This window comes from Rhinolophus ferrumequinum, chromosome 26, assembly GCF_004115265.2.
Source record: "Rhinolophus ferrumequinum isolate MPI-CBG mRhiFer1 chromosome 26, mRhiFer1_v1.p, whole genome shotgun sequence".
Taxonomy (NCBI): Eukaryota; Metazoa; Chordata; class Mammalia; order Chiroptera; family Rhinolophidae; genus Rhinolophus; species Rhinolophus ferrumequinum.
The window spans coordinates 10,338,624-10,366,003 of record NC_046309.1 but is presented as its reverse complement, the minus strand read 5'-3'; the positions used below and the strand labels follow the sequence as shown (position 1 = coordinate 10,366,003).

At 42.6% G+C, this 27,380-nt stretch overlaps 2 protein-coding genes across 7 annotated transcripts in view; one reads left to right on the top strand and one right to left on the bottom strand.

Moving 5' to 3' along the window:
* The window catches only part of ATP6V0A4 (ATPase H+ transporting V0 subunit a4), a 60,530-nt gene extending 52,915 nt beyond the window's left edge, over window positions 1-7,615 (bottom strand). For 5 of the 6 annotated variants that reach the window (XM_033098815.1, XM_033098812.1, XM_033098811.1 and 2 more), the window contains exon 1: window positions 7,480-7,615. The gene's annotated coding sequence lies outside the window, so the exon portion shown is untranslated. The remainder of the gene's footprint in view (window positions 1-7,479) is intronic. The other variant, XM_033098816.1, reaches the window with a different exon arrangement.
* On the top strand, window positions 7,499-16,110 carry TMEM213 (transmembrane protein 213). The gene is made up of 3 exons (XM_033098819.1): window positions 7,499-7,680; window positions 10,691-10,762; window positions 11,623-16,110. The coding sequence occupies exons 1-3, from the start codon at window positions 7,536-7,538 to the stop codon at window positions 11,790-11,792; spliced, it is 387 nt and encodes a 128-aa protein (XP_032954710.1). The 5' UTR covers window positions 7,499-7,535; the 3' UTR covers window positions 11,793-16,110.
* Window positions 16,111-27,380: the final 11,270 nt, after the last annotated feature.

The following is a 27,380-nucleotide window of genomic DNA, read 5'->3' as shown; positions in this document are numbered from 1 at the left end:
AAAATTAAAATCATCCCAAATTGTGTATTCCACATATGACCACTACTAACATCCAGCTAGGATGCTTCCCAAACTTTTTTCATTGTATATGTATTACAAAACTGCAATGATACTATATAGTTTTATATCCTGCTTCTCCTGTTTGTATTACATAGCAAGTATTTTTCTGAATAATTAAATATTACTCTACATTTTAATTGCTATCTTTTACTCCATTATAAATTGCTTTAATTTTTACAAATATTATAATGTTGGGATGGAGAATCTTGAATGTACATTTTTGTGCTCATCTAATCTCTGATTATTTCCTTGGGGGAAAAAGATTCTAAACAGCTACACCACAGAAGGGAAGGTAACCAAAATAAACTGTCCCTTACAAAGTCTACAATTTAGCTATAAATTATCTCAATTACTGAGGCCGGACTGACACGATGGCAGATTGTTGTTGCTCCCAAGCACCTGATTAAAATAACCAAAAAAGGGAAAAAAAAAAAAAAAAAAAAAAACTCATGTCTAGAGAGGAAGATAGTTTCATCTTAGGTTTCAAGTTATTTCTACAAACAATTGTGTATAATTATAATTTTGCACACACACACACACACACAAATAACCAGGTACACAAGGAAACACAATGACATGAATAAAAACCAGCAGAAATAATAGACAACAGAAACAGACCAATGGGGTGCGCAAATATTGAAGTTATCAGACACAGATTTAAAATAATTATGTTCACTTTGTTGATGAAGATGAAAAACAAGATTGAATAACAAAAAAAAAAAATAGAAATTCTGGAACTAAAACTGAACCACTGAAATTAAGAACCCAATGGGTAGTTATTGTTGAAATAAATTTCTAGATCCAAGACGGAGCCACTCCTGCCTGGGGTGCCATGTTAGCAAATTGAAATTTAGATAACTTTCTTGCCCCTGTAAATGCTCTGCTGGACCAGAAACGCAGTATATTTAGTCAGACAATCCCCAAATGCTAAGTCAATTCTGGGCCTTCTCACCTCAAATAAGGCTGACTATGTGGCCCCAGACAATCACATATTTTCTATTTGTCTCTTCCTTGTTCTTTATCCTATAAAAGCTTCTTGCTGTTCTCTTTTGCGGTTCTCCAAAAGGAGACTGTGTACTTCATAAAGTGTTAAAGTTTGTTTGTATCACCTAAATTGTCTTCTTTAATCATTTTTTTTTTTGGATTAGGTACAGATGACAAAAGATTTAATAAAAGATAGGGCAGGAGAAAATATCCGGAATAAGGCACATGAAAACAAAAGGATAGAGAATAAAGAAGAGGATAGAGCATCAGAGGATACGGTGGAAAAGTGTAACCTATGTATAACTGGACTCCCAGAAGGAGAGAAAAGAAAGGAAGAGAAGTATTATGTGATGGCTGAGAACTTTTCAAAACTGATGAAAGACATCAAACTCCATATTCAATTACCTACAAACCCCAAGCAAGACAAAAAAAAAAAAAAGCCATACTTGAGCACATCAGAATAAAACTGCTGAAAACTAAAAGACAGGCAAAATTCTTAGAAACAACCAAAGAAAAAAAAGACACAAATTACCTACAAGGGAGCACAAATTAAACGGAGGTTCTTAACAGAAAACAATGGAAGTCAAAAGAAATAGAGTATCTTTAGCACTGAAAGAAACTATCTGCCAACCTAGAATTCTTGAAAGTATCTTTCAAGAATGAAGGAAAACTAAAAATATATCCAGACAAAAACTGAGAGCAGTAATCACTCTTTAGTACACCCAAGGTTTACTAAAAAAAAAAAAGAAGAAGGAAATGATTGCAGATAGAAAAACAGACTTGCAGACAAAAATCAAGAACAATAAATTGGTACATATGTGGATAAATTTAGATAAACATTCACTGTATAAAATAATGACTTACTGAGTTAAAAAGAATGTATATAGATAAAATACATGACTACAATAGTATAAAAATCAGGAGTGGAAAAGTAGAGTTCAAGTTCCAAAGTCTTCCCATTATTTGTGACGACAGTAAAAGTATCAATTAATATTAGACTTTGATGAGACAAGAATTTATGCCATAATCTCTAAAAAATAGAATTAAAAACTCAATCCAAATAGAATTAAAAACTCAATCCAAAAGCAGTAAGAGAAAACAAAGGACATAAAACAGATGGGAAGGCCAGAGAGAACTCAGTAAGATGCAGATTCAAACATAAACCTATCAGTAAATACATTCCATGTAAACAGACACAAAAAAAAACACACAGGAAAATATAGATTTGAATCACATAATTTGCACTTTTGATTTATGGGATTTAACATAGAATATTGAACCCCACAAATATACAATACATTCTTTTTAAGCACCACCAAACATTTATAAAAATTGGCCATATGATGGCTCTTAATAAATATCAAAAAATAGACATCATCAAAAAGTGTTCTCAGATCACAATGTAATTAAGATAAATCAATAACAACAACAAAAACTAGAAAACCTCCCTGTGTTTGGAAATTAAATACACTTCGGGGGGAAAAAAAAGGAAGAAGAGGAAAAGGAGGTGGAGGAGGAGGAGAACACCACCACCACCACCACACTTCGGAGAAGATGGGAGAGAATGAATTCCAGGGCCCAAGTGGGAGAAGGTCTTAGCCAAAAGGAAGTCCCATTCTGTTTGTTAACCCCGCCTCTGTCCAGGCAGTGGTCCCAGCGCCCCCAATGCAATTATGGATGAAGAGCACGCTGAATGAACTACCCTGGGAACTGTTCAGGAACAGTTCCAAAAGGTGGGCTCCAGGCCTTGTTCACTTTGGTACTTTTATCATCTCTATTGTTGCGGCTGCTCGCTCAAGGGTTGTGAAAGGATTCACGAGGCAGAAAGAAATACAGAAAGAAGATATTAAAGTAAGAGGAGGGTTGGCTGGGCAGAGTCTGCGGGAGACTACTGCCTCGAGTCTTTGTTTCGTCTGAAGTTTTATATTCTCTAACAAAGATGTGAATTGCTTCGGCCTGTAGTGAAACTTTCTATTGAGTTTGGCTTTGTTCGTTGGGGGTGGCGGAAGGTACGGTTAAACTGATTATTGCAAACGTTGCATATGTTATACAGATTTAAGTTGGAGCCAGGAGTGGATCCCACACGGATTCAAAACCTCTCCCAAGTCACAGGGCCTGCCATGACCCAAGCAAACAGAACCACTAAACTAATACACATAGTAAATGCATAGTAAACAGAATCATCAAGGTTTGGTGGGAGGGGAGGGAGACAAAGAGGAAAAAACTTTCTAGAAGTCCCAAGCTAAATTACACTTGTTAAATCAAATTATACCAGAGGTCCAAGTCTCAAAATAGGAGATTTAGTGCCACTGTCACAATTCCCATCTCATCCTCTATGGCTTGATGTCCAAGGTGGACTCTGTAGTTCTCCATTTTTCTTACAAGAATGCTCCTCATTCTCTCCAAATGACGGAGCCATAACAGAGTTGCAGTGAGAGAGATTAAGCTCCTCCACAAACTAACTGTTGCTCAGGTGAAGCGCTAAATGTTTCAGGTCCGTGAGCGTCTAGAGACTGACATTATTTTGTGACAACAGAAACCGATCCTGACAAAGCCACATGCAAGAAGAGCCATGGACCCCATCGCTGCTCGGAAGTTAAGGGAGAGCAGGCATGGTAGTGGTCAGGACCTTGAGTCTCCTCAGAGCGGATCAACTGGAAATGCAAGCCCCACGTTCAAGGCCAGTGGTCCCTCCCCACAGATGGAGAGGCACTAGAAGGGCCTATCAGAATCCCAAGGGGAAGATTCCTCAACATAAAACATCCTTCCCATAGACAGAAGTCATGTCAGGCTACACAATGCTCATTTTCAAGCTTTTAGCACCGGAAACACTCTGCCCCTCCTCTTCTTTCTCAAATGAAATCATAGCAGGCAGAACAGACAAAATTGAAGGCAGAGAAAATTGGGTCCCAGGCTCTTGACCAACCCCAAGCACCACCATGGAGGCTGGACACATTTTAGCCTGCACTTTTTAAAAAGTATGTGTAACCAAACACCAATCTCAGCCACTTAAAAAAAAAAAAAAAAAAATCTTGAGAGTTCCCTCAGAATGTCCAGCAAGGCAAGTTCCTGGTACTCCTTCCAAAGCAAACCTGACGTAAAATGGATGCGAGAGCTCCTGGGTTCCTGGGTGAGGTACTCAGCTGCGTGGATTTATTAATTATAGACCTGGTTTAAAAACCAAAAACAAAACAGCTAATAATGGTGACACTCGGAAAATAGCTCCCATGCAGCCTTTCCTTTCGAAATTCTTGAGTTATCAAAGACCAGCGAAGTCCATCCTATTTTAGGGTAATAAAATCATTTGAGCTGTTAAGAGAATGTTTATCTTTTAATGACTTGCAAACACCAAATCTAAAACAGTCCCAAATCAAATAACAATGTGTTAAAAAGAGGAGAGAAGAGGCAGATTATTATCCTTGCCCTCTATTAATACATCCACTGCATCCAGAATTTCTTTCAGTGCTACGATTTCATAAGATCTAAGAGTTTAGATGGGTGGATGTTATTCAAACCAGCATCATGACAACCCGAGGCAGGGCCTTTTCAAATTTTTGTGTGTCCCGAGCTCTCATCACCATGGAGGCACACGCTCTGCTCACAGCAAACATGCACCCAATAGCCTACAGTAAATTGTTTCTGTTTCAATGATTTGTGTAACTTTGCTTTTGAAATAATTACTTCTTTTGGTTGCACAGTTTTTGTTAGAGTTGTTCATATTTTGGATATGACAACATTTTTTTCAGGTCTCAAACATTTTAGAGACCCTTGAAAATCTCCTAAACGCACTGCTGTTATCTCTTGAGACTATTAGCTAAATCAGCTCTAGTCCACGTGCAAGGTTTACTGTGAGGAAAATGTCAAGACCCATGTTTGCCCTATTAAGCAATGTCATCTCTGTGTGGACTTAAGGGGAAAATTCCTCTCTGGCTTTGGTATCAAGAGCAGTTGTGCTTCTCTTGTTGTTTTCATCTTATGAGCCCATGAATAACGGATGTGATCATGTTACCCACTTTACATTGGCTACCAGGAAGCTTTGAAAACAAGCATGCCATTTTGGGCCCTAAGCTCGCTCATGGATCCATCTTTTAGTTCCTACCCTAACCTTTTTTTTTGCCTCGTTTCTTCTCATTTATGGTAAATTTATTTTATCTAGCTTACTTAATTGCATGTATGCTTCCTTAAACTCGTTTTGGACCAAGACACGATATAAATCAATCAATACTTACATAGTGTTCTTTTCCCCTAACACTGCCTTTCCCCCATATTTTCTATTTATGATGGCCTTTCTTTTAAAGTGGTAGTTAACAATTACTGAGTACTTACTGTCAGCTAGCACTATGCAAAGCACTTTACATGGCTGACAACTCCTGAGAAATGTGCTAACATCCCATTATTTTTTAGATAATGAACCTGACACTCGGATGTATAAAGTAACTTGCCCCCAACCCCTAACTTGCTGGGGCCACTCAGACAATCAGAGGCAGAGCTGGAATTACACCCCAGGCTGGCCTCATGGTTACTCACTCACCCCAGGTGGAAACCGTGCCTTTATTCTGGACTCCCTTCTGTTGATGAGGTCTCCAAAGTGCCTCCTGATTCTGTTTCCCTCTTCTCTATCCTCAGCCCAACCTCTTAATTCAGGGTCCTTTTGATCTCTGGCTGGGATATGTGCAACAGCTTCTTAGAGAAGCTCTCTGAATCCAGGCCTGTCCTCCACAGACTTCTCCTCCCTGCCTCTGAAATATAAAGGGGTTCACAAGTTCCTTACAGGGTGCCCCGTTCATATGACAGAGCCCAGTTCCCTTTGTCTAGCATGCAGGACCGTTACAATCTGTTCTTAGTCTAACTAGACACACCACGACCAAACCCAGGCCCCCAGGGCACTCATTACTTCCCAAACAAGGGTCACATGCTCATTCCTCACGGGCCTTACACAGACTGTTTCCTTTTCCTGGGCCTGGTGGTAAAGTATGCATCTTTCAAATTTCAGGTCACAATGCCATCTCCATTGTGAAGTGCCCCTCTGAATCCCTTAGCCCCTAACCCTCCTCGGTGAAGTTCCCATTCTCTGTAGAGACCTCCTGACCATACTGATGTCACTGTGTTGCCCCTCTCCCTCGTTCCTCTCCCTCACTGGCCCCTGAGCTCCTGGAGGACAGGGTCTGCGGTGCCTTACCCACCTCGGCACCCCCATCTCAAGGGCCCAGCACACGGCAGCTACTCAAGTAAGGGACGAATGTTCCACCAAGTGGGAGGCCCGAACCGGATTTTTGTACACTGCCTGAAGACTAGCCTCCCGAAAGCACGTCTGCCCCCGACCCCTAAACCCAAGAATATAAGGCCACCACTAATTTGTACCTTTGGGCAAATGAGAAAAAAGTGCCTCCTCTAGCATGCCCAGCCTAAAGGGCACCTCCTCTGTGAATCCTTCCGGGGCAGCTCGCAGGCAGATGTAACCCCTCAGTTTTACAGCCCCAAACCGTGGGAAATTGCCGTATTTGAGTCTTACCATGTTGCACCTCAATTCCTCCTTCACTGCTTGGTCTCCCTCCTGGACTGAGTAGGGCAAGTGGGGATCCTGTCTTAGCCATCTCTGAGTTGCAAATGCCCAGGATGAGGTCTTTCATATGCACGGTGGGTACTGAATAAATGTTTTAGACTAAATGCAGAGCTCCAATCAAGTTACGACCAGGATCACAATCTTCACAAAGCCTTCCGTTTGCCTCCTAACTGTTTTAAACTCCCCAGCCAGAGGCACCAGAGGCTCAGCCTCACGGCTCTGCATTTACCTCCCCACCTCAGGTCACCTACACTCACCTGAGCTGCGGGCATGGTGGACTTCTGAGCACCTCTTCCCTCTGGGCCATGGCTCTCCTGTCCCTTCTGCCTACAGTGCCCTCTTCTCTTTGCTGTCAACATTAATATCCATCTTTCAAGACCCAATGCAAATGCCACCTTCGTCATGGAGCATCCCAGCCACAGATGTGGCCTTTTGCTGCTGGGAACTAATGTACTTTGTGTCCTTCCCAAGTCATTCCTGAAAGGGTGCTCTGTGTTTGAATGCCTGTTTGTAGTTAAAGCACTTGGAGGGCATTTATTCCCAGACTTTTGCATAGTGCACATAGTAAGTATTCAGTAAATACTGGGCTAAATGGAATAGGCACTCCATCGCTACATCTACAGATGGAAGAGGGAGCAAACTCATGCTCCAGGAACCAGCAGGGCACACATCTCTTCTGTCTTGTCTTTTTTTTTTAATCAGTATGGGCAAACCATGAGCTCAAGGAAAAGCTGCCTGAATTGCCCCTCCCTTCCTCCTTGCAGCTACATAGTTTGGCGTCCCTTCTAGAGAGGTAAGAGCAAGGTGTGACAGGAGAATTTTCCTTTGCTCCACCCCTTCTCTTTTCCCCAAAACACAGAGTAGAAATTCACCTCTGACAGCGCAGCTTTCAAGCTCCTGCAGGACAGGACACACACAGACAGGACACATGGCACCCGTCAGTCAGCACACGTCAGCCTCGATGGTACGGACAGACACCACTCTCTCCAGCGTGAGGCACCTCATCTCTGCGCCCCACGCTGCCCTGGTCCTCAGCCTGCTCTTCGCCTCCTTCCACTCGACTTGCTTGGCAGGTAGAACTGTGAGCTTTATTCTTGGCCACACTGGGAAGGGGGCGGGAGGGAGGGTGGGAGGGAAAAAGGAGGAGGATTCCTTGGCTAGGGTTGGTCCTGCATAAAGGAAAGAGGAAACAGTCCTTTGTCGTCCGAAAGATTAGGCAGGGGGTGATGGGGTGGGGTGGGGGTGTTCAAAGTTTACTCCGTCCTCAGCTAGGACAGGAGCAGCCACCTCTGTGGACCTTTGTCACAAAGAAAGATGGAAAAGCAGTTTCTCCCACCAGGGGATGAAACCAGCCTAAAATGACATCTTTTGGGGGCTCTTTCCCGGTTGCTCTTTTTCAGTGCCCTGGGCTGTCGCGCTTTGCAATGTTGCCTTTGCATCTCATCCCCTCACCTCACGTCCTCTGTTCCTCCGCCAGCCCTGTGCTTTCTTTGCAAATTTCACAAAACTTTAACTCACGAAAACTGCCATATGCTGAGTACTATTCTCCCCTGGGCACGGGAGAGGCTGGATTCTTGCCCCGTGCAGGCTCTAGGGGTGGAGGCTATCCCATCCTGCCTTCCCGGGCTGGTCTCTGCACATGCAGAGACCTCAGGTACGCTCCGGTGCTCCTGGCTTTTGCCTCTGGCTTTGGAGTTGCTCTTACACTCCCCTCAGAACACAGCCCTGCTCCCTGACAGTCTCTTGCTCTCTCCAAACCAATCCTCACTGCCCCCCACCTCAAGCCTGTATCTATTTCTCTCATCCTTACAGTCTCTCCTCTGGAGGTTCAGAGAGCGTGGGCTCTCAAAGCCAGTGAGCCTCAACTCCACTCAGGCTTGCACAACTTACTAGCTGTGTGACCTTGGGCACATTACTTACCTTCTCTGTGCCCCCGTTTCCTCATTTACAACATGGGGATAATCGTAGTGCTGACACATAGGGTTGTTGTAAAGATGAAATGAATGACTACAGGTAAATACATTTTAATAAACCAGCTCATAGTAAACACTGAGTGAATGTTAGTATGTTCATTTTACTGTCCAGTATCACTCCTCCCAGAGTAAGAGTGCTTTATTTCTTTCTGTTTGACACTCACGGTGGCTTGTTTAGCATAGAGCCTCAAAAAACTTGACCAATTGAATTCCACTGAATAGTCAGGCCTTCCCAGCAGCCTTTACTTTGGAAGTGACTCCAAGTGGGACCATTTGCTGGCTGGCGCCACTGATCAGGGAGGAGGGTAATGTTTAGATTCCTAGCAACTTATAACTAGGCTATTCAGTTTGAACCATATAAAATTGCTGATGCTGAACAATTTTTGACCTACAGAAATGGCAATTTCATTTGGTTTTATCTAATACCTAGCCAGTTTACTAGGTGTTTTTCCACTCTTGTTCTAGACAGGGATCACCTCCAATCTAGGGGACAGGGGAGGTGAAAGTCAGGGCCAAGGAAGTGAGCTGGATTATCAGGGGCATTAAAATGTTGAGGAATCAATTTCCCCCAAACAAATAAAGACCAAGCTCTAAGCCATTAAGCTGTAAATAATTTACAGTAACAATCAGATTGCATCGAGGTAATTACTTTTGGTAGGACATCAGAGCGGCTCGGGGGTGGGTGGCATAAAATTAGTCAGAGCAGCAAATTCAAGGCTTTGGCTATTCAAGGAATTTCTTTCTACCTGGTCCTGCTATGTGACAACAAGCTCCTTTGAAGGACATGCTGACCTAGAATCAGCAGGGCCTTAAGAGTTTCCAAAACTTTTTTTTTTTTTGGCATTCCCAAGAAGCAGACTGAACATAACATCATTTCCAGAAAGAGTCTTCAAAACTGGTCTCTTGGTCTTAACCAACCTAGGTTAGCACGAAACTTAAAAGTTTTTTTGATGGTGGAAATGTTCCTCATCTGTGCTGTGCTTCCAATTTAATTTTAATCAATTTAAATAGCCACCAGTGGCTGACGTACAGGACAGAGGGGCTCGAGAACATCTCTCTTCTTATTCTGTTATGAGAGGGAGTGTGGGAAACAGCTTTCCTTCCTTGGAGATCTTTTTGTCCATCTCCATAAACGCACGTCACCTCCCAAACTCTGACAGAACTGGAACAATTCCTGCTGAAGTTCCTTGTATCATGGGGCTCCATGCTTGTTAATCAAGAGACGATTCTAAGCGCTGCATATTCTAGCAGCCTCTAGACTTGCCTGTATGGTGTTTAATATTTCTGATAACCATCTTCCTGAGTAATAAGACTATTATTGTCAGAAATCAAGAATCAAAGTCAGATTTCAATGGCTATTTGTCCGAGGATTTGAAAGGAATTAAAGATAGTTACGAAAAACATTCCAGATTTTTCAACGATTGTGGGGATATATTCTAGAAAAAAACCATTTTGTATGTATCCATCTGCACAGAAAACAGCTAAAATAGAGCCTTTGGAAAGCTGTATATAGCGGGTCCTTGGTCACTAATGGTGATAAGAAACGGAGATAAAGCACCTCTGAATAATGACAGACAAGGATAGAAAAAGGGGACTGACGGTATCAGTTTGCAAGGGCCGCCATAATGAAATACCACAGACTGAGTGGCTTAAACAACCGAGTTCTATTTTCTCACAGTTCTGGAGGCTCCAGGTGCTGGCAGGGCTGGTTTCTCCTGAAGCCTCTCTCCTTGGCTTGCAGACGGCCACCTTTTCGCTGCGTCCTCACATGTTCTGTGCGCACACCTCCCTGCCTTCTCTTCTTCTGCTTATAAGTCATATTGCATTAGGACCCACCCACACGACCCCATTTCACCTTAAAATTAATTACCTCTTTAAAGGTCTTACCTCCAAATATAGTCACTACTGGAGTTAGGACTTCAACACATGACTTTGGGGGGGAGACACAATTCAGTCCATAACAGGGGGTTGGCTGTGTTGCATGCAGCTTAAACTGGAACTTCTGTAATGGTCATAATACTCACTGCTGATTTATAAAAGAGATTTCAAACTCTATGCCTGGGAATGGTTTTTCCGACTACTTCCAACTGCCTCCTGTCTCTATTTCCAGAAGCAAGCAGTAACCGCAACTCAACCTCGACCACCCACCACCCAGACCCTGAGACCCTGGAGCAGTGCCTCAGTAAGTGTCTGCCAACTGTCCTAACCCCCGAGCTGGCCCTAGGTCTGGAGGGAAACAAGTTCCTGGCTTTCTGTTAATGGATGTTGGTAGCTGAGGGCCGGCCTGGCTTTCCTGTGCACTCGTGGGGTTTGTTCACGGCCCTCAGAACTGTTGGCAGAGAATGTCTAAAAAGCTATGTTGGCCTTGGCGCCCATCTAGGCTCACAATCTTTGGTACTGGTGGTTTTAATGACCCGTTCCATAGGACAGCAGCCAGAGATGCCGACTTCAAAAGCTTGTGGAAGTTTGGCAGTGGGAAGACCATAAAAATCAGCAAGTCCCATGTCTGCCCAAAGCAGGAGCTTCATTTTGTACCCTTTGCATATTTCTGTTCATCCTCTACTTGAATACTTCCAGCCACAGGGAGGTCAGTCCTTTATAAAGCAACCATTGTGACACATGTCTAATTCATAGAAAGTTTCACTTTATTCTAATTCTGGCTTCCTTTATTCCACCCTCATTGACCAAATGTGTTCACTTCTGGGCACTTACAAAGGACAGTAATAGGTAATTATACGTAGAGGTTCAGAACATGGCTTTGGAGTCCTACAGACTTGGGTTTGAGTTCTAGTTCTGCCATCTCGTGACGTTGGGCAAGTTACGGCCTCAGTGTCTTCGTATGGAAGGGGAATAATAACAACTGTACGTATCACTTTGTGAGGTATGAGTAAGGTAACATGTGCAGAGCATTTAGCCGAGTGCATGGTCTGCTTTCGTAAAGGTGAGCTATCGTATTATGGTTGTTGTTATGAATATTAGAGAAGGAGCTGGACAGGGCTGGTCTGATGCTTCCTGGAACACTTGCTCTCTCTTCCCCACCAGATGTGGACTTCTGTCCACAAGCAGCCCGCTGCTGTCACGTTGGAGTGGATGAGTACGGCTGGATCATGGCCGCTGTTGGCTGGAGTCTCTGGTTTCTCACCCTCATCCTGCTCTGTGTGGATAAACTGATGAAGCTAACTCCCGAGGAGCCCAAGGACTTGCGAGCATGAGACAGACAATCATAGCCCCAACCAGATCCATTGCCACCCAATTATGGATAATTGCAGGAGCGGATGTGGTTTCTGTTCAAGTCATTTTCACCTTTAAACTTCCGTTACTTTTAAAAAGGAAGGAAGAAGGATAAGGGGATCTAAATAAGGCAACACTTAATTTCAAAAGGCACTCGGGCTTTCTGAGCCCTGATAATATGCTTTCTCAAGAGAGTCTGTATGGAAATTGCTTCTACTTTAACCAACACTTTCTTCTGGGCTCCACGGATGGTGCACAAGAAACATGAGACTAAGTCTTTTAGTCAACACATTTGAAATTAAACTCAGAACCTTTGTACCAAAAACAGGCCATTGTTATCTGACCTTCAGTTCAGTCCAGGGCATCACTGTCATTTCAAAAGGTCAGGGCCATCTCTGCCACCCCCACGGCCCTCACCCACATGTCTGATGCTTCTCCAGCTCTTGTCTCCAGAGTGGGAATGGACTAGACTGTCCCATTCTTGCTGTCAGCATCCTGGGCCTGGCCTTCACTACATCATCCTGCATTATTTCAGGAATATTTCCTTTCGTTCTCGCTGACTTCAGGATCTTCCTCCCCGCACGCCACTCCCCGTGGGCAGCTGCCAGAGTAGTGTTTTCACTCCCCTGCTCACAACCTTCCATGACTGCTAATAATGGAAACCTCACAGCCTGGCTTTCAGCTCTTCTCACGAGTCCAACCATCTTTCCAGGTCTGGCGCCCAGCACAGGGGGTGAAAGGCTCTGACTGGCCCACTGGGCGTCTTCCATTTTTCTGCTGCCTCCCAAGTCCGCCTCCAGAATGAAGACCGCTGCTCAAAGTCCAGCTCGAATGCTTGCTCTGCCCGGAGCCTTCCTGATCATCGTGGGGGCGCTGGAGCTGCTGTGCCCTGAGATGCAGCCGTCACGGACGGACCGCCTCACGTTCAGTTTATATTTCAGTGTTTGTCCAGTGAATGAATGAACGAACGAGTCCCTGTCCCAGATGGACTTAAAACCGTCACTGGGCATTCAGAGTGTCCATTTTTCTATAAATGGTTAAAAAAAACTAACTTCTGAAGAAGCCAGTTGGTTTAATTCCTGTTCTCTCAATGAGTCAGTTTGCACGAGGACGTCTCCAGTTGCTGTAAACTCTGCCAGTGGGGTCGGGAGGAGAGGAGGGCGGATTCATCAGGAGGAAGAATGGACGAAATAACTTTCTTTATGAAACAATTTCTGCCCTTAGTTAGGAAACACGTACTTAGATTGGATAAACTAAATAATCAAACTACAAAAGAGGGGAGTGCGAGAGGCATCTGAAATAGGAAGAAATGTTTTCTTTAGGTGGCAAATGACTCAAAGCTGCCCAACGCTCTTTCAGAAAATCTAAACTTCCCTGATGATGGGAACTAAAAGGATCGCTTTGCTCATGATGAAGACCCAGGCAGTGTCAGAATCTCAGCTGTTGAATCAGTAAAAGGGATGGATTTATTGTGCTTAAGTGTTAAGTAATCATGTGAGCAAAAGTGTCTGCAAGATGCCTGGTGCATATTGTGGAAATATACATGAGTCTGTGTTCCACTGTTTTAGAGCTTCAAGGAAAGTGTTTCTACAATATGTGATGGTTTAATTTCTTAGCGATCAAAAGACTCAGTAAGGAGCACACTTTGATGTCACATCTGCAAGCATTTTGTAATAAAACAGTGTGACATAGTGGGAAGAGCACTGGCTCCAAAACGAAAAATAAGAAGGGAAATTAAGATTTATTTCTGGCCAGCATGATCAGAAACAAGTCACTATCTCGCTGAGCATCAACTTTCTAAATGGAAAATGTAAGACTTGAACCAAATCAGTGGTTGCAAAGTCGTAGCGCTATTTGAGGTGTGGCACAGAGAGGGGCACCCAAGGCCCCCGTCTTGTTTATATATCAGATGTCCATGGCAAGATTTCATGTGCTGCTTTAAAAAGGAGAGTCAGAGCACCGGTCGGTGTCTGAGATCCCCTCCAATGTGGGGCAACATGTAAATTCTAAGACAACATCAAAATGAATAATTATGTGTCGTTGCTGCCACAGCCACATTAAAATCTAGGCATTTCGTGGATTGCTTTCCTTTCATCTGCCCAAGAGGAAGCTAGACTAAATCCCAACAATCACTCTTTTCTTTGAGACAGGAAAGAAAGATGGTTATATAATTTGATGATAATGCTTCCCAAATGCTTTATCTGAGATTTATTCTCGGCATGGAATCTATTCCAGCAAAGCAAAGATGTATCAATAAATGAAAAAGGCAAACCCGAGGGGGAAAAAAGTCAAGTATTAACTTCCAGGGGTCGAAGAGTTTCCTGGTACAAAGCAGTAAGAACTGCCCAACTGTAAATGTACTTTTCATTGGAAAACTTTGCCTGTCGTAATCAGTGCTGTCCTTAGTGCATTTACAGGCTGTGTGACACAGAGCCCACACTCTTCCAGACATTTCTGTATCAAAATAGCTTATGCAGAAATAGAATAGTCAACATTAAGTGTGGCACAATTATTTGACTGTAAAAATCATTTTTAAAGCTATTCCTTTTTATATGCATGACACTCCATGACAAATTAACCAAATACAGAATTTTCTATTAAAAACGAAATGCTGTACCATGCATGATTACTCAAAAACAAGTCTTAGGCTAGCTTGGGCCTCTTTTCCACAAAAAAAAAATTATGTAAGCATGTCAACTTAGAGAAATAACAGTCTAGAAATGTTTTTGATGGAGACTAGCTTTCTCTGAACCCTGGCATCTGTCCTGAAGTCATGTATCTACATTTGGGGTGATTCCATGGTCTTCACTGGCAAGTAGTAGGAGTGCCTTGTCCCACCTTGCGTCTACAACCAACCTGCAATCTACACCTGGTATCTACAACCAGCCTTATCAGGCTCCATGCCATCCTCCACACTTCCAGCCTGATCTTGCTGTCACATAAATAAGTGATCAAGCCATTGCTTTGCTAAAAATCCTCTGGTGACCCCCACAGTTGAGAGAATAAAATCCATGTTCTTAGGACGGCCCACAAGACCTCCTGTAATTGGATTCCAACATTTCTCTCGCTTTTGCGTATTCTCCAGGCAAACCCCGTTTTGAATTATTTCAATTCCCTAAACATGCCAGGGCCTCTCTATCCTCCATGGCTCGTTTCTGCTGTTCACACAACCTGGCTCACCCCTCCCCATGACGCAGCTTTGCCGTGAACCAAGAGAAGCTTACATTTCGGGTCCCTTTGATTGTATGCCCCGCCCCACTCCAAGACCCTCTACCTAATTTTGTAATTCCTTTTCGTTTGTTTGTTTTTTTAAAGGAAGGCCCTCTAATTGTCTACATTTTAGGCCTCATAAACCTGGACCAGCCCTTGCTCTTCCCCACCCCTTTCCCTTTCCTGGTTGGACTCATTTGGTTTATGGGGATTGGTTTTCCAAGTCAAGCTGTGCCCTTCTCTCTGGACAGACGGACACACACACCCACACACACACACACATGCACGCACGCCTCACCTCAGTGGCCTGTGCTCACCTGCAGAACAGCACTGTAACAAAGATTCTGCCTTGGATCAAACTCTAGCCAGTCTCCTCTGAGTCCACTTCTCAACCTTGGCCTATAAATTCTTAAAACACCATAGGGAATATAGTCAATAATATTGTCATAACTATGTACGGTGTCAGATGGGTACTAGACTTAACCAGGGGGATCACTTTGTAAGGTATGTAAATGTCTAATCACTATGTTGTACACCTGGAACTAATATAATACTGGACGTCAACTGGAATTAAAAAAATAAACGTTTTTTAAAAGGAAAAATAAAAAAGACTTAAACACTAACACAGCTTCTAACAGCACAAGGCCACATCCCCACGATGACCCCAGCCCCCACTTGAAGTGCCTGAGACAGCTCAAGGCAGCCAGAAGAATTTATTGTTTGTTCTAACCAACACCTGACAGTGAGATCCTGACCACTCTTTCTTAGAGCATTCACCAAAAAGTGCTTTTAGTTGCGAATCCTTCCTCTATCTCTTTGAGATGTATAGAGCTATATCTGTACAGCTGTATCTCCTACAGCTCAGGGCCTGCAAGCTATTCCTTTAAACTGTAACCATCAGGAAGGCCGGGGCCCCTGTCTCCCAGTTTCTGTGCAAGGACAGAACCCTAACTTTGACAACTGTCAGCTAGTAGACACAGCTGGCCTACTCAGCCCTTACATCCACTGATTCTTTGTCATTTCTCCCTTCCCTGACTCTACTGAGCCCCCAAAAACAACCCCCACCCTACGCCCTCATCCTCCCTCTAAAACGCTCAGTCACCTCTGTACAAACCGAAGTTGAGTTCAATTCACACGGGACCCTCTACCCACTGCAATAGTGTATTACTGATTAAATCTGTCCTTATCACTTTAGTGTCTGGCTTTGTTTATCTTTGACAACAGGGCACTTTGGAAGACAGTGTACGCCTGCTTGTCTTTCTCACTGATGTCTCTGAAGGCAGGGACCTCTGAAGGAAGGTCTTTAACCTCTGATTCCTCCCACCAATGCCTGGGTGTGCAGCAAAAACTCAGGAAATGTTTGATGAATAGTGACTCAGAGGAGACCCAGGAACGTGGCTTGTGCAAACAACCACAGTGAAGCAACAGAGCTCGGAAGACAAAGGAGGAGGCTCTTGAGAAAACTTGGGATTTGAGGTTGGAAAAAATCTAAATTATTGTTTCTATAAGTTTATGATTATACATACTCGAGTCATTTGTGGAAATGAGTAACTGGCAAGTCTACCCAACAAGTTAACTGTGTGGTGAAAGGCTAAATATACAAATGGACAAGGGCCAGGCCATATCTAAAAATAGAACTTTGACCCACAATCTGTAGCAACCAGTCCAGGAAGCCAACCCACTACCTGCGGCAACAAGTCTAGAAGTCCAACTACTCTCTGCAGCAACCAGGCCAGAAAACCAAACAACCTCCATAACAATGGGCCCAAAAACTAACAGCTTCCGTTTACTTGATTTGTGCACCTACTTCCAACTTAGGACCAATCAGAGAAAGCCAAATATGTACCGCTAACCAATGACACAGGATGCCCCACTCTGAGTGTCCATACACAGATGCCCCATGCCAACAGCCTCCACGAGGACACACCTGAAGACCCGAAGCCTTCCCCCTTTCTCACTAAAAAGCTTTCCCACTCCCCTGCCTGCCTCTGACTCTGCCAAACGTAAATGGTGGTGCCTGGCTCCCTTACTACAGCAGGCTCTGAAAAAAGAGCCTTTGCTTGTTCTCATTTGGGCAGTCCTTTGTTTATACTTCCACAGTGACTATTTGTTGAACTCTTTGTTAAGACATCTGTCCTGTTCTTTGTACCTTGAAAAAGATCTCTTACCTCGGAGAATCCTGTTACCAGGTCAAAATGAGGGAAACTGCTGAGAGGGGGCTACACTGTGTCCCCTCAAATTTCATATGTGGAAACGCTAACCCCCAGTACCTCAGAACGTAACCTTCTTTGGAAACAGGGTCACTGCAGACATAATTAGTTAAGATGAGGTCACACTGGAATAGTGTGGGCCCCTAATCCAATCTGCCCTTATATAAAGGGGAGATTCAGACACAGACACCCACACAGGGAGAACGCCATGTCAGCATGAAGGCAGGCCAGGTGATGCTTCTACAAGAAAGACAAAAGATGGTCAGCAAACTACCAGGAGCGTGGGGAGGAGCCTGGAGCTGTCTCCCTCACAGTCCTCAGAAGGAAGCAACTCTGCCGACACCTTGATCTCGGCCTCCAGCTTCCAGAACTGTGAGACAATACGTTTCTATTGGTCTCAGCCACCTAGTTTGCGGTCCTTGGTCACAGCAATCCCCGCAAACTATTACACGATGACAAGGAGTATGAGTTTTTGAAAACAGAGCACTTTCAAGTGTGCTCAAGGGCTTGTAATGTATGGACCACCGACATGGAAGCAACTAGACAACTAGGCAGAATGCACTTCCCTATGGAGCTTCCAGCCATGGGAGTGTGGAGTGATTCACCTTCTGTGACAGGACGTGCCAAGCAGGCTTCCTGCACGTCCCGATGGCCCATCACGGGGCCCATCACACACTACCCGCCCAAGAACAAGTCAGGTGGTGGAGACCTTGCCCTGGGAGATGCAACCAGACGTGATGGATGCCAGCCCCAGAATCACACACATTCTGTGCACCGTACACAGGCATGGCTCCCATCCAGACTTACCTGTGTGAGAGCTGGGGGCAGCAGGGGGAGGGGAATGCAGCAATTCAGGCCTCTCGTGCAAGTTGTGGGGCAGCATGAAGCCCCCTTCTAATCTTTGAATCAACTCACACTCCCCACGAGGCTGTGCACACACTGGGGGAGCACGCACACGCGCACACACACACACACACACACACAAACACACACACACACTTTCCTCCCCAGCCGCTCCCTACAAGGCAGAATCCACCCCTGCCTGACTCTAGATAACCCGGGAGAAGACATGACATGTTTGAGAGGCCCACAAGGGTGTCCTGGGATCTGGGGTACACAGGAATAGGAGAGGAGGTGAGGGGTAGGGGACCAAGGCGGCTTGCTGCCCGCTGGAATGGGGAAAGCCCTTCTGGGGTAGCTCAGGTTGTTCATAACTCACTCAGTTTTCCTTGAGGAATGGGCACCTTTTGAAATTTGCATGGAAGTGTCTGTCCTAAGGGCTGCTAAAACCTAAGAAAAAAGAAATGACACATAAGATGTAGTGCTTGGCTTCAATTAAGGGCTTGTCTGGTGCAAACACACTTGCTCCATAGCATATTTGCAAATGCATTGTTTCAACTGTACTGAAAAGAAAGGGCTAGAGTTCTAAAAAAAATCTTGATTGCAAACAATAATCAATTGTGGCAAGAGCCATAAAGCGCCACTGAGGAAGGGAACACAACACAGATGGCAATACCGACTGACAGACCACAAACGCGGAGTTACATTCCTCTTTCCCACTAAAGAGACAGAACCAAAAAATGCAATGATCATATTTCTTTTATGAAATGTGCATTTCTATCAAGAAGGAATAGAGGCCAAAATGGTTCTATAAAGATAAGTAAATATCTCTTTTCACTGGTTGAGCAAGTGGATTCTTTCCCAAATTGTGTGTTGTTATACAAAAGCAATATAAGTATAAGCAATACAAGAAGTATAGGGAATTAAATTATATTTTGGAAAATTTTTGAATCAAATATTCTTTTGAAAATGGACTGACAAGCTATCAAGCCATGAAAAGGCATGGAGGGACATTAAGTGCAAATTACTAAGTTAAGGAAGCCAATCTGAAAAGGCTATATACTGTATGATTCCAGCCATATAACATTCTAGAAAAGGCAAAATAATGGAGACAGTAAAAAGATCAAATGGTTTTGGGGAGGAAGGGATAAACAGGTAAAGCAGAGAGGATTTTTAGGGCAGTAACACTATTCCGTATGATACAATAATGGTGGATACCTGTCATCATACATCTGTCAAAAGCCATAGCCTGTACTTTCCCTCCACTTATCTGGACATCTATGCAGAGGATGTAGCTCGTCACAGCTCTCAGTTCTTGTCACTCTGTCATCATTGGCCTCTGCAGGGCCCTTCTCATTTTACGCTTTATTCACTTTTACCCCCATTCCTCTCTCATTCTCCTGCTCCCATCCCCTAAGGCAGGTGGGTCCTTTACGTGCTCTTGCAAGTGAAGAATTATTATAAATTCCGGTGTTTTGAATTTACATAAATTAGATCTCCTCCTACCTCTTACTTTGTTCATTTAATAGCAGTGTGTTTAAGATCTATTTACCCTGCTATGTCCATACTTCCAGAGCTTCTAGTTGCAGCACAGAATCCCAATGTGTGGGCCCCCATGGTTCACTTCTCCATTAGCAGAGAGACGCATGCCGAGGTCTCCAAGCCCCACTTCCATGTCACCCTAACACGGAAATCCTCACACACTCCCTTTGTGGGCCTGTGAACATATTTCCCTGGGAAAGATTGCCAAAGGCAGTTATGCTGGGTCATAAAAGAAGACATTAATTAAACTAAGTATTATGTACTAACCTGCTTTTAAAATTTCATCCAGTTGCCCCAGAAATTGAAATTGACTGTTGTGTCTTTCTATCTTCCATTCCAGGATAGACATCAGTTACGTCCATGCCTCACCCAAGAATAATATACACAGCATCCCACTGTTATATATTGAATTCGATTTACTGAATTCAATTTTATTTTGAACCTGAAGACAGCATTGCTATTAATTTGTATTAGAGTTAGCATTTTTCTTTTAATATGTTTTCTTAAAATGCTGGCTGTAAATAAAATTCTAGTCAAGTGTGCGTTTTATCTGAATCAAGAAAATAAAATGTGCCATCGTGTTATTCTATTCCTGGGTCCAGGACAGATTTTTCACCTTTAGATATGCCAGGATCATGCCAGGTTTGGAGCAACGTGGAGAAACTTTTTTGTTCAAGAGAGCAACTGAGTAATTGACTTTTTTGGAACATGAGTGAGACACCACAGTGTTCTTCCCAGAAATTAACCAAAATGTAGATGCTGCTGGTCCATCCTGAAAGTCTGTCCTAGGAGCAAGAACATACAATCGAGTGGGTTATGAGGCTGAATGACAGCCATGTTACATGCTGAGATGGTGAGAAAACCTCAGACATGACCTACAAGGCTTATACTGGGGGTATTTCAGACCACTGTTACTCTGCAAAACAGGAGAATGCAGATGCTAGGGAGGAAGGGAGTTTTAATCATTTAAAAAACTATGTTCAATATTTTAAAATAATTTTCATAGAATGGATATACCACGGGAAGAGTTCAATCTTTCCAGGAGACAAATGAATCTCCCCAAGACACCCAGTCCCTCCAGCCCATCTCAGGATAAAGTGTGGAAGGCAGCCAGCTCAATGGAAACAAAGAAACCTCTCACCTCCCATCTTCTCAAGGGCGATTCCCTTTGAAGAGCCCTGGGGGTGGGTAAGATCTGTGGGGTGGGGAAGAACTGGCACATAAGGCACATCAGAGCTCCACAATGGTCTAAGAGTAATAACATTAAAAGATTTTTTTACCCAGAGATGTTTAGCTTCGCATTTATTGTGATTTACATACATTATTTTTATGTGCATTGTGGGTTTCAATGTAACCCAAGGAGATAATGCGAGTTGGCCAAAGTCACATGAGTCTAAGTAGCTCAGCTTGATTTAAAAAAAATAAAAAAGGATCCTTTCCAGGCTTAAAATTCTCTGCTTTAAATCCTTATCAGCAAGAGTGTCTGGGATACTGGGATAATATAGTGAGTCAAAGAATCTGAGTTGGAAGAGACCTTAGAGGCCAACAGCTTCTCTCTCTCTCTCACATGCACACACTTAACCACACATCAACGATGACCCGTCTTTGCCTGATACCTAGTAAATGATGTTAACACTATAAGAGCCCCTTAAAATCCATATATACCCAGGAAAACATCATTTTATGCCTATTGCTGATCATTTGCCTAATAGAAAAATAATTCAAAGGAAAAAAAGCCAGGAAATAGTCTGGAAAAATAACAGTTGTTTATACTTTGCTATTCTAGATAATGTATCATATTGGAAAAAGAACCCTAAATATCAAAGGACAAGGTAATGGTAAGACAATATTGCTATGGGGGATTATACAGATGTGAAAAAAGGCATTATACTGTGAAAATTATGTGGAAACGTTTGTCAAATTATAAAATATTTAAAAAGTATATAAATATAGCTCTATTACTCAATGCTAGTGACGGTACAATAAGATGTATTCTGAAAATGGATACTGGAGATAGAAATTGGCCCAGATTTCTGCAAAATAATTGATAATATGGACTAAGATCCTTTGAATGTATTCAGACCATTAGCCTCAGGAATTTCAACTCTAGAAATTTATTCTATGGAAATAATCTGAAAATTAGACAATTTTTACACAAAGATATTTAGATACCATTATTTGTAACAGCAAAACCGTAAACTGTAGAAACCACCAAATGTTTAACATTGGGGAACGGTTACATTATGTGGAAAAAAATATACAGCCCCTTCCTCCATGTGAGGATACAATGAGAAACCTGCAACCCAGAAAAGGGCCCTCACCCTACCAAGCTGACAGGCTGATCTCCAACTTCTACCTCCAGAACTAGTTACACACTTCATATTTAGACAAGAATGGAGAAGGAATCAGCAATTCCTTGGCTGAAATGTTAAGGAAGCCAGAGTGCCAATGACAAAATGTTTCAGAGAAACAAATATAATCAAGTTACTAAAGGAAAAAAGGTTTTTAGTCAAGAAACTCAGATACATGGAAGCTATGAGATTTAAAAAAAAAAAAAGTGATAAATTATACAAGAATTTGGAAAAAAGTATGTATACATAGACATGAAATGATGGATAAAAATGAGTCTTTAATGACATTAGACAATGTGTATGACAATGCTAATGAAGACAGGATAGAAAATTGTGTATATAGTATGTCCCTCAACTAGGCAAAATAAAATATCTATGAATACATAGGAAAAAGCCTGGCAGGAATTCCACCAAAATACTGAGGGCTGTTGGAGTAAGTTGCATAGTAACCTTGGGCAACACTATGGGGGATTGTGTATGTCTGGGTGGCACAGGTGTATGTGTGTTTAATTATGAATTAAGCACCGGCATATCTTCCGGGTTTCAGTCCATCATGTAAAGAGCTTGGAACTCTGTTATAAGGTACTTGTACTACCTGTAAAGCAGTATAGTGCAATTTGCAAATGGACTTGGATTAGTCATAAGTGTATGTTGCAAATTCCATAGCAACTGCTTAAAAAGTAAAAACTGAAGTAAAATTGATATACTAAGAGAGGAGGGAAAATGGAATGTTATAAATACTCAAAAAGACAGAGAAGGAATAAAAAGAGTGGAAGACAAAAAAACAAACAACAAGGTCAATGAACGAAAACAGTAGCAAAGATGGTAGACATTAATCCAACCATATCAATAATCACTTTAAATGTGAATGGTCTAAATACACCAATTAAAAGACAAGGACTATCAGAAAGGATTAAAAAACAAACAAGACTCAACAATGTATTGTGTACAAGAAACCCACTTTAAATATAAAGACAAAGACAGATTTAAGGTAAAGGGATGGCAAAAGATATACCACGCTAACACTAATAAAAAAAAAAGCTGGAGTAGCTATATTAATTTTAGACAGAGCAGACTTCAGAGCAAGGAAACCTATCAGAGATAAAGAGAAGCACTACAAAATAATAAAGGTGTGAGATTCCCAAGAAGACATAACACTTCTTAATGTGTATACTTTTAACAACAGAGCAACACAAAATGTGAGGCAAATACTAATAGAACTGCAAGGAGAAACAGAGGGATTCACTATTACATTTGAAGACTTCACCGTCTCTATCAGTAACTGATAGACCTGGCAGGCAGAAAATCAGTAAGGACATAGCTGAACTGAACAGCACCATTAATCAACCAGTTGATTGATGGATCTAATTGACATCTATAGAATACTTCACACAAGAGCAGAAGATTACACATTCTTCTCATGCTCACATGCACCATTCACCAAGATGGACCACATTCTGGCTCATAAGACACAGCTTAACGAATTTAAAAGAATAAATACCAGCGTGTCACTCCATCATTTTGTTACCCCGAATAACAGACACTATTGATCTGAATGTCTCTTACTCGCGCCATGGAAAATGAAGCAGAGTTCATTTTTAAACAACCACTAAATTAGACAATTTACTGGGAATTAATGTTTTGCTACCTACTTAAAAAAAAAAATCCTTGAGCTTATAAATCTAAAAGAAATGGCAAAGAAATATTCACTTGAAATTATTTTTCTCAGATACAAAAAGCCTGTCAGTTGTTGCTTATCTACAGACTAACCTGAATGCGTGTGTTATGTTCCCTCCTTTGCACAGTGAGATAATACGCCTGCTCCTCCAAAAGCGTGTTTGCCCATTATGCTCTGAATCCCAGCCCTTTCCCCTTCCTGCTCTTTCTCCTGCATGATCTGTACGTAGTAACCTCCCACCCTATGGGTCATCTCCATCAGCACAAACACATCTGAGACCTGTCATTGTAAGGTTCCCAGTTAGCAAACAAAAATACAGATACCTAGGTAAATTTGAATGTCACATAAACAACAAAAAATAGTTTAGTGTGTGTGCCATGCACTTAAAAAAAAAAAAAAGTAATCCCCGTTTACCTGAAATTGAGTTTCCTGTATTTTATTTGGCAACCCTATGTCACTTACCCTACATCCCTACCTTCCAGTTACCGCCTTCTCTGCCTCCCATCTCAGCAAAATGTCCGAAAAGAGGGGTCTAAATTTGCTGTTCTCTTCATTCGCACCTCCTAGTCCTCCTTCATTCCCCCACCATGCTAGCCTCTTTCTCTAGCGTTTAACTGACACTGCTCTTGTCAAGGTCCCAAGGACCTTCATGTTGTTTATCTACAGCCTCCCCAGGGAGCAGGGAATTTGTCTTATGCCCCAACGTATCCTAAATTCCCAGCGCTTACAACAGTATCTATCACATAACTTGTACTGAACATTTGTTTAATGAATGCATGCACACATCAGGAGTATTACCATACAATCTAGTCAGTGTTCAGTGAGTTTACCTGCTGTTCCATGAGAGTCTCAACACTGAAATTGGCATTGTTTGCTCTTATGTACGAGGAATATACCACGTTCTAAGTGTAGAAGTAGTTTTTAATATGCCATTTATATTTATAAACCATTCAACTTTATATCTACTTTTCCAAGACATACTACACTGTATCTTTTTCTCCCTTAGTTTAATGACATAATCAAACATAATGGAGTGGGGGGATGGAGTATGTCCCCATCATACTGACTCTGGGGAGAGCCTGAGCTGGTTTTGTTCAGTCACATCCATCTAGGTTTAACCTTCCCCATCGCTGGCTCAGGAGTCTTGGAAAAGGACCAAGTAGGCTGGGTGGCCTCGGGCCCAGACATGCAGCCCTTCTATTGGAGGACAGGTAAGGAAAAAGGAGTGTCATAGGCGGGAGGTCCTTACCAGAGGCTGACAGGAAAGACTCCTAGAGAAAGGCTTTTTCTGTGTTGACCTACTGAAACACCTGTTCTTTCAACTGGGCCAAGACCTGCTTTCTCTGAGGTATCAGTTCTGTCTTCCAGAATTCCATAAAGCAAGTCACCGCCCTCCTCAGGGTGAACACCTAGTTTCTTGATTTCTTTTTGAAATGGCATGGTTTCCAGTCCTGCCATTCTGGTTCCCCTTCTCCCAGTCTCTCCATCCAATTCATAAACATTCCTTTCAAAATATGGCATCTGTACTCTTCAAAGAACCAGCAGAGGAGACAAATTCTTACATCCGCTCACTGGGGCAATATATTTCTCTTTATAGTGCCTAGGGCTGTGCTGATCTTTCAAATATCCCCCACGCTCTTAATAATCCCTGGCAGGTCAGTGAACAAGCTCAAATCTCTTTCTATAAAGTCCTGTTAGACCATATGCATATCTTATCCTATATGCATATAATAGGTTTTGTTAAACTTACAACTAGGACTTTAAATTTAGTAGGAATAAATGAAACTTTGGTGTTTTGGGCCTGCGTTTCAGCCTGTCAATAAGTACCATTTTGAATTCTGATAGCCACCCATCACAATACCACCCCTCTAAATTTTGCAGCATCTGAAAATTCAGTAACTCTGAACCCAGTGATGTGAAGAGCATACAAACACTAATTTCTGCAGTCCAGGGGCCAGTAACCTCAGGAAGTAAAACCTTAATTATCTAGAAACGGGTTGAGGCACAGAGGGCTTTGTCATCGGCCAAAAGCATACTTTTGACCCTGCAGAAATAAGTTGAGATGCTACTCCTGGTCAACGTAGGGGGAAGACAAGGGGGCCAGCCTGGGCAAGAAACATTATGAAGAACTGATGTGTGTGCCTAGTTAGCCAGTTAAAGGAGCCCCACACTGAAGAAAAAGACATCAAGGCAGACAGATGTCACAAGGGTCCCTGTAAGGCAGTTTGTGTGCCAAAGCCTCTAAATTACCTAGTGTGAAAGCCAAAGACTAGAAATAGAATATGGCTTTCTGGACCAGGCCTGCCTAGGCATGAAGTCTTCTATCTCAGCTACAAATACTCAGAAGGCCCTGCAAATTTCCATGAGAGCATGAGGTCAGTTGGGCCGTGACCCCACTGGAGTACAGAATTCGGCACAAAAGGGTGGGATCTCAAGGTCATGGTGCCATTTGCCTCCAGCAGTTAAAAAACGCTGTCAATCCTTCTTTCCAGATTACATCCCACACCAGTTCCAAACCTTTGGCCATCCTCCTCAACCTCCCCATGCCTTTGTACGCTTTAAATCCAAAGCAATAGCTTATTGTAAAATCAGTTAGAAAGCAAATCATCCTCATGAGTCCTGGTCACCAAGCAAGATTAAGCTGGCTATTTATCTATTTAAAAAGAGAGAGAGATAGAAAGAGGGAAAGAGAGAGAGAGAGACCAAAACTTACAAAAAGTTTGATTGCAGTATCACTGATGATGGAGTTATAGTGGTTTTAGTTCCTTCTTTTTTGCTAATCTGCATTTTGACCAGGAAAGGTAGAGCAAAAAAGGTTAGGGTTACTGGGCTACATATAGTAATACGATGTTGTGATTTAAATGTGGCTAATCAGGTTTTTTTTTTTGGTTTTTTTTTACCTTTACTCCTAGTTTGTGAATCACATCTATCTCACAAGGAATCCAAAAAGAACAGTATCAGGGAAACGTAAAACAGCAATCCAAACACATACTGGTTCTTGGACTTGAAATGCAGGCGGTGATTACGCTCATGTGTCACTTAGAGCTTTCGGAGGACTTGAGTGGAAGAACTGCTTCTGGGTTCTGCTAAAAACAGACCATCCCTGTTGCTCTTTCAAGGCAGCCAGAGTGCAGAACTACGGTTGGAAAAAAAGATGAACATTCCTGTGTACTGACATGTGGCAACCCCATTTTCGCTTTCGAGCCCTTTTTTTTAAAAAAAAAAAACTCTTTGTACTAATGTTTCCTTTAGAAGAATCTCAGAATTTTAAAACACGCAAAGAAACCACTGATTTGAGGTATATCATCACATCACAGAATCAAACTCTTAAGCACTTACACTAATGCGTATTTTCATGGTACTTACACTCGTATAACCAACCATGCGTTTTACGCTTCTGTAATGCTATCCTTTGGCACAAGTACAACAAACAGTTCAACTACACAAATGTGGGTTAGATGTGCGGCTGTAATTTTTTAAGTCCACACCACCCGAGAAATCAAAGACACACCACCCCCACTTATTCCCCCAGAGGGTGCAGCAAGGCAAGTGTGGGAGATCTTTAGAGGAAGAAAGTTATAAGATAAATAGTGCACAGTCCAACAACAACGAAAACATTTCATTAAATTAATTATCTAATTCAGACACTGGAGCAAAAGATTTTTCTTCGTATTTCCTATTGTTTCTTATTTTCTTCTTACCTTAAGCTGTGCTTTGGCGGGTGCAACGTGGCAGAGG

Bases quoted from the DNA above. Each gene is read 5' to 3' on its own strand.
- TMEM213 (XM_033098819.1), top strand. From the start codon at position 7,536: ATGGCACCCGTCAGTCAGCACACGTCAGCCTCGATGGTACGGACAGAC. The intron at 7,681-10,690 runs GTAGAACTGTGA...CTCTATTTCCAG, and splicing joins CCACTCGACTTGCTTGGCAG to AAGCAAGCAGTAACCGCAAC. The intron at 10,763-11,622 runs GTAAGTGTCTGC...CTTCCCCACCAG, and splicing joins GACCCTGGAGCAGTGCCTCA to ATGTGGACTTCTGTCCACAA.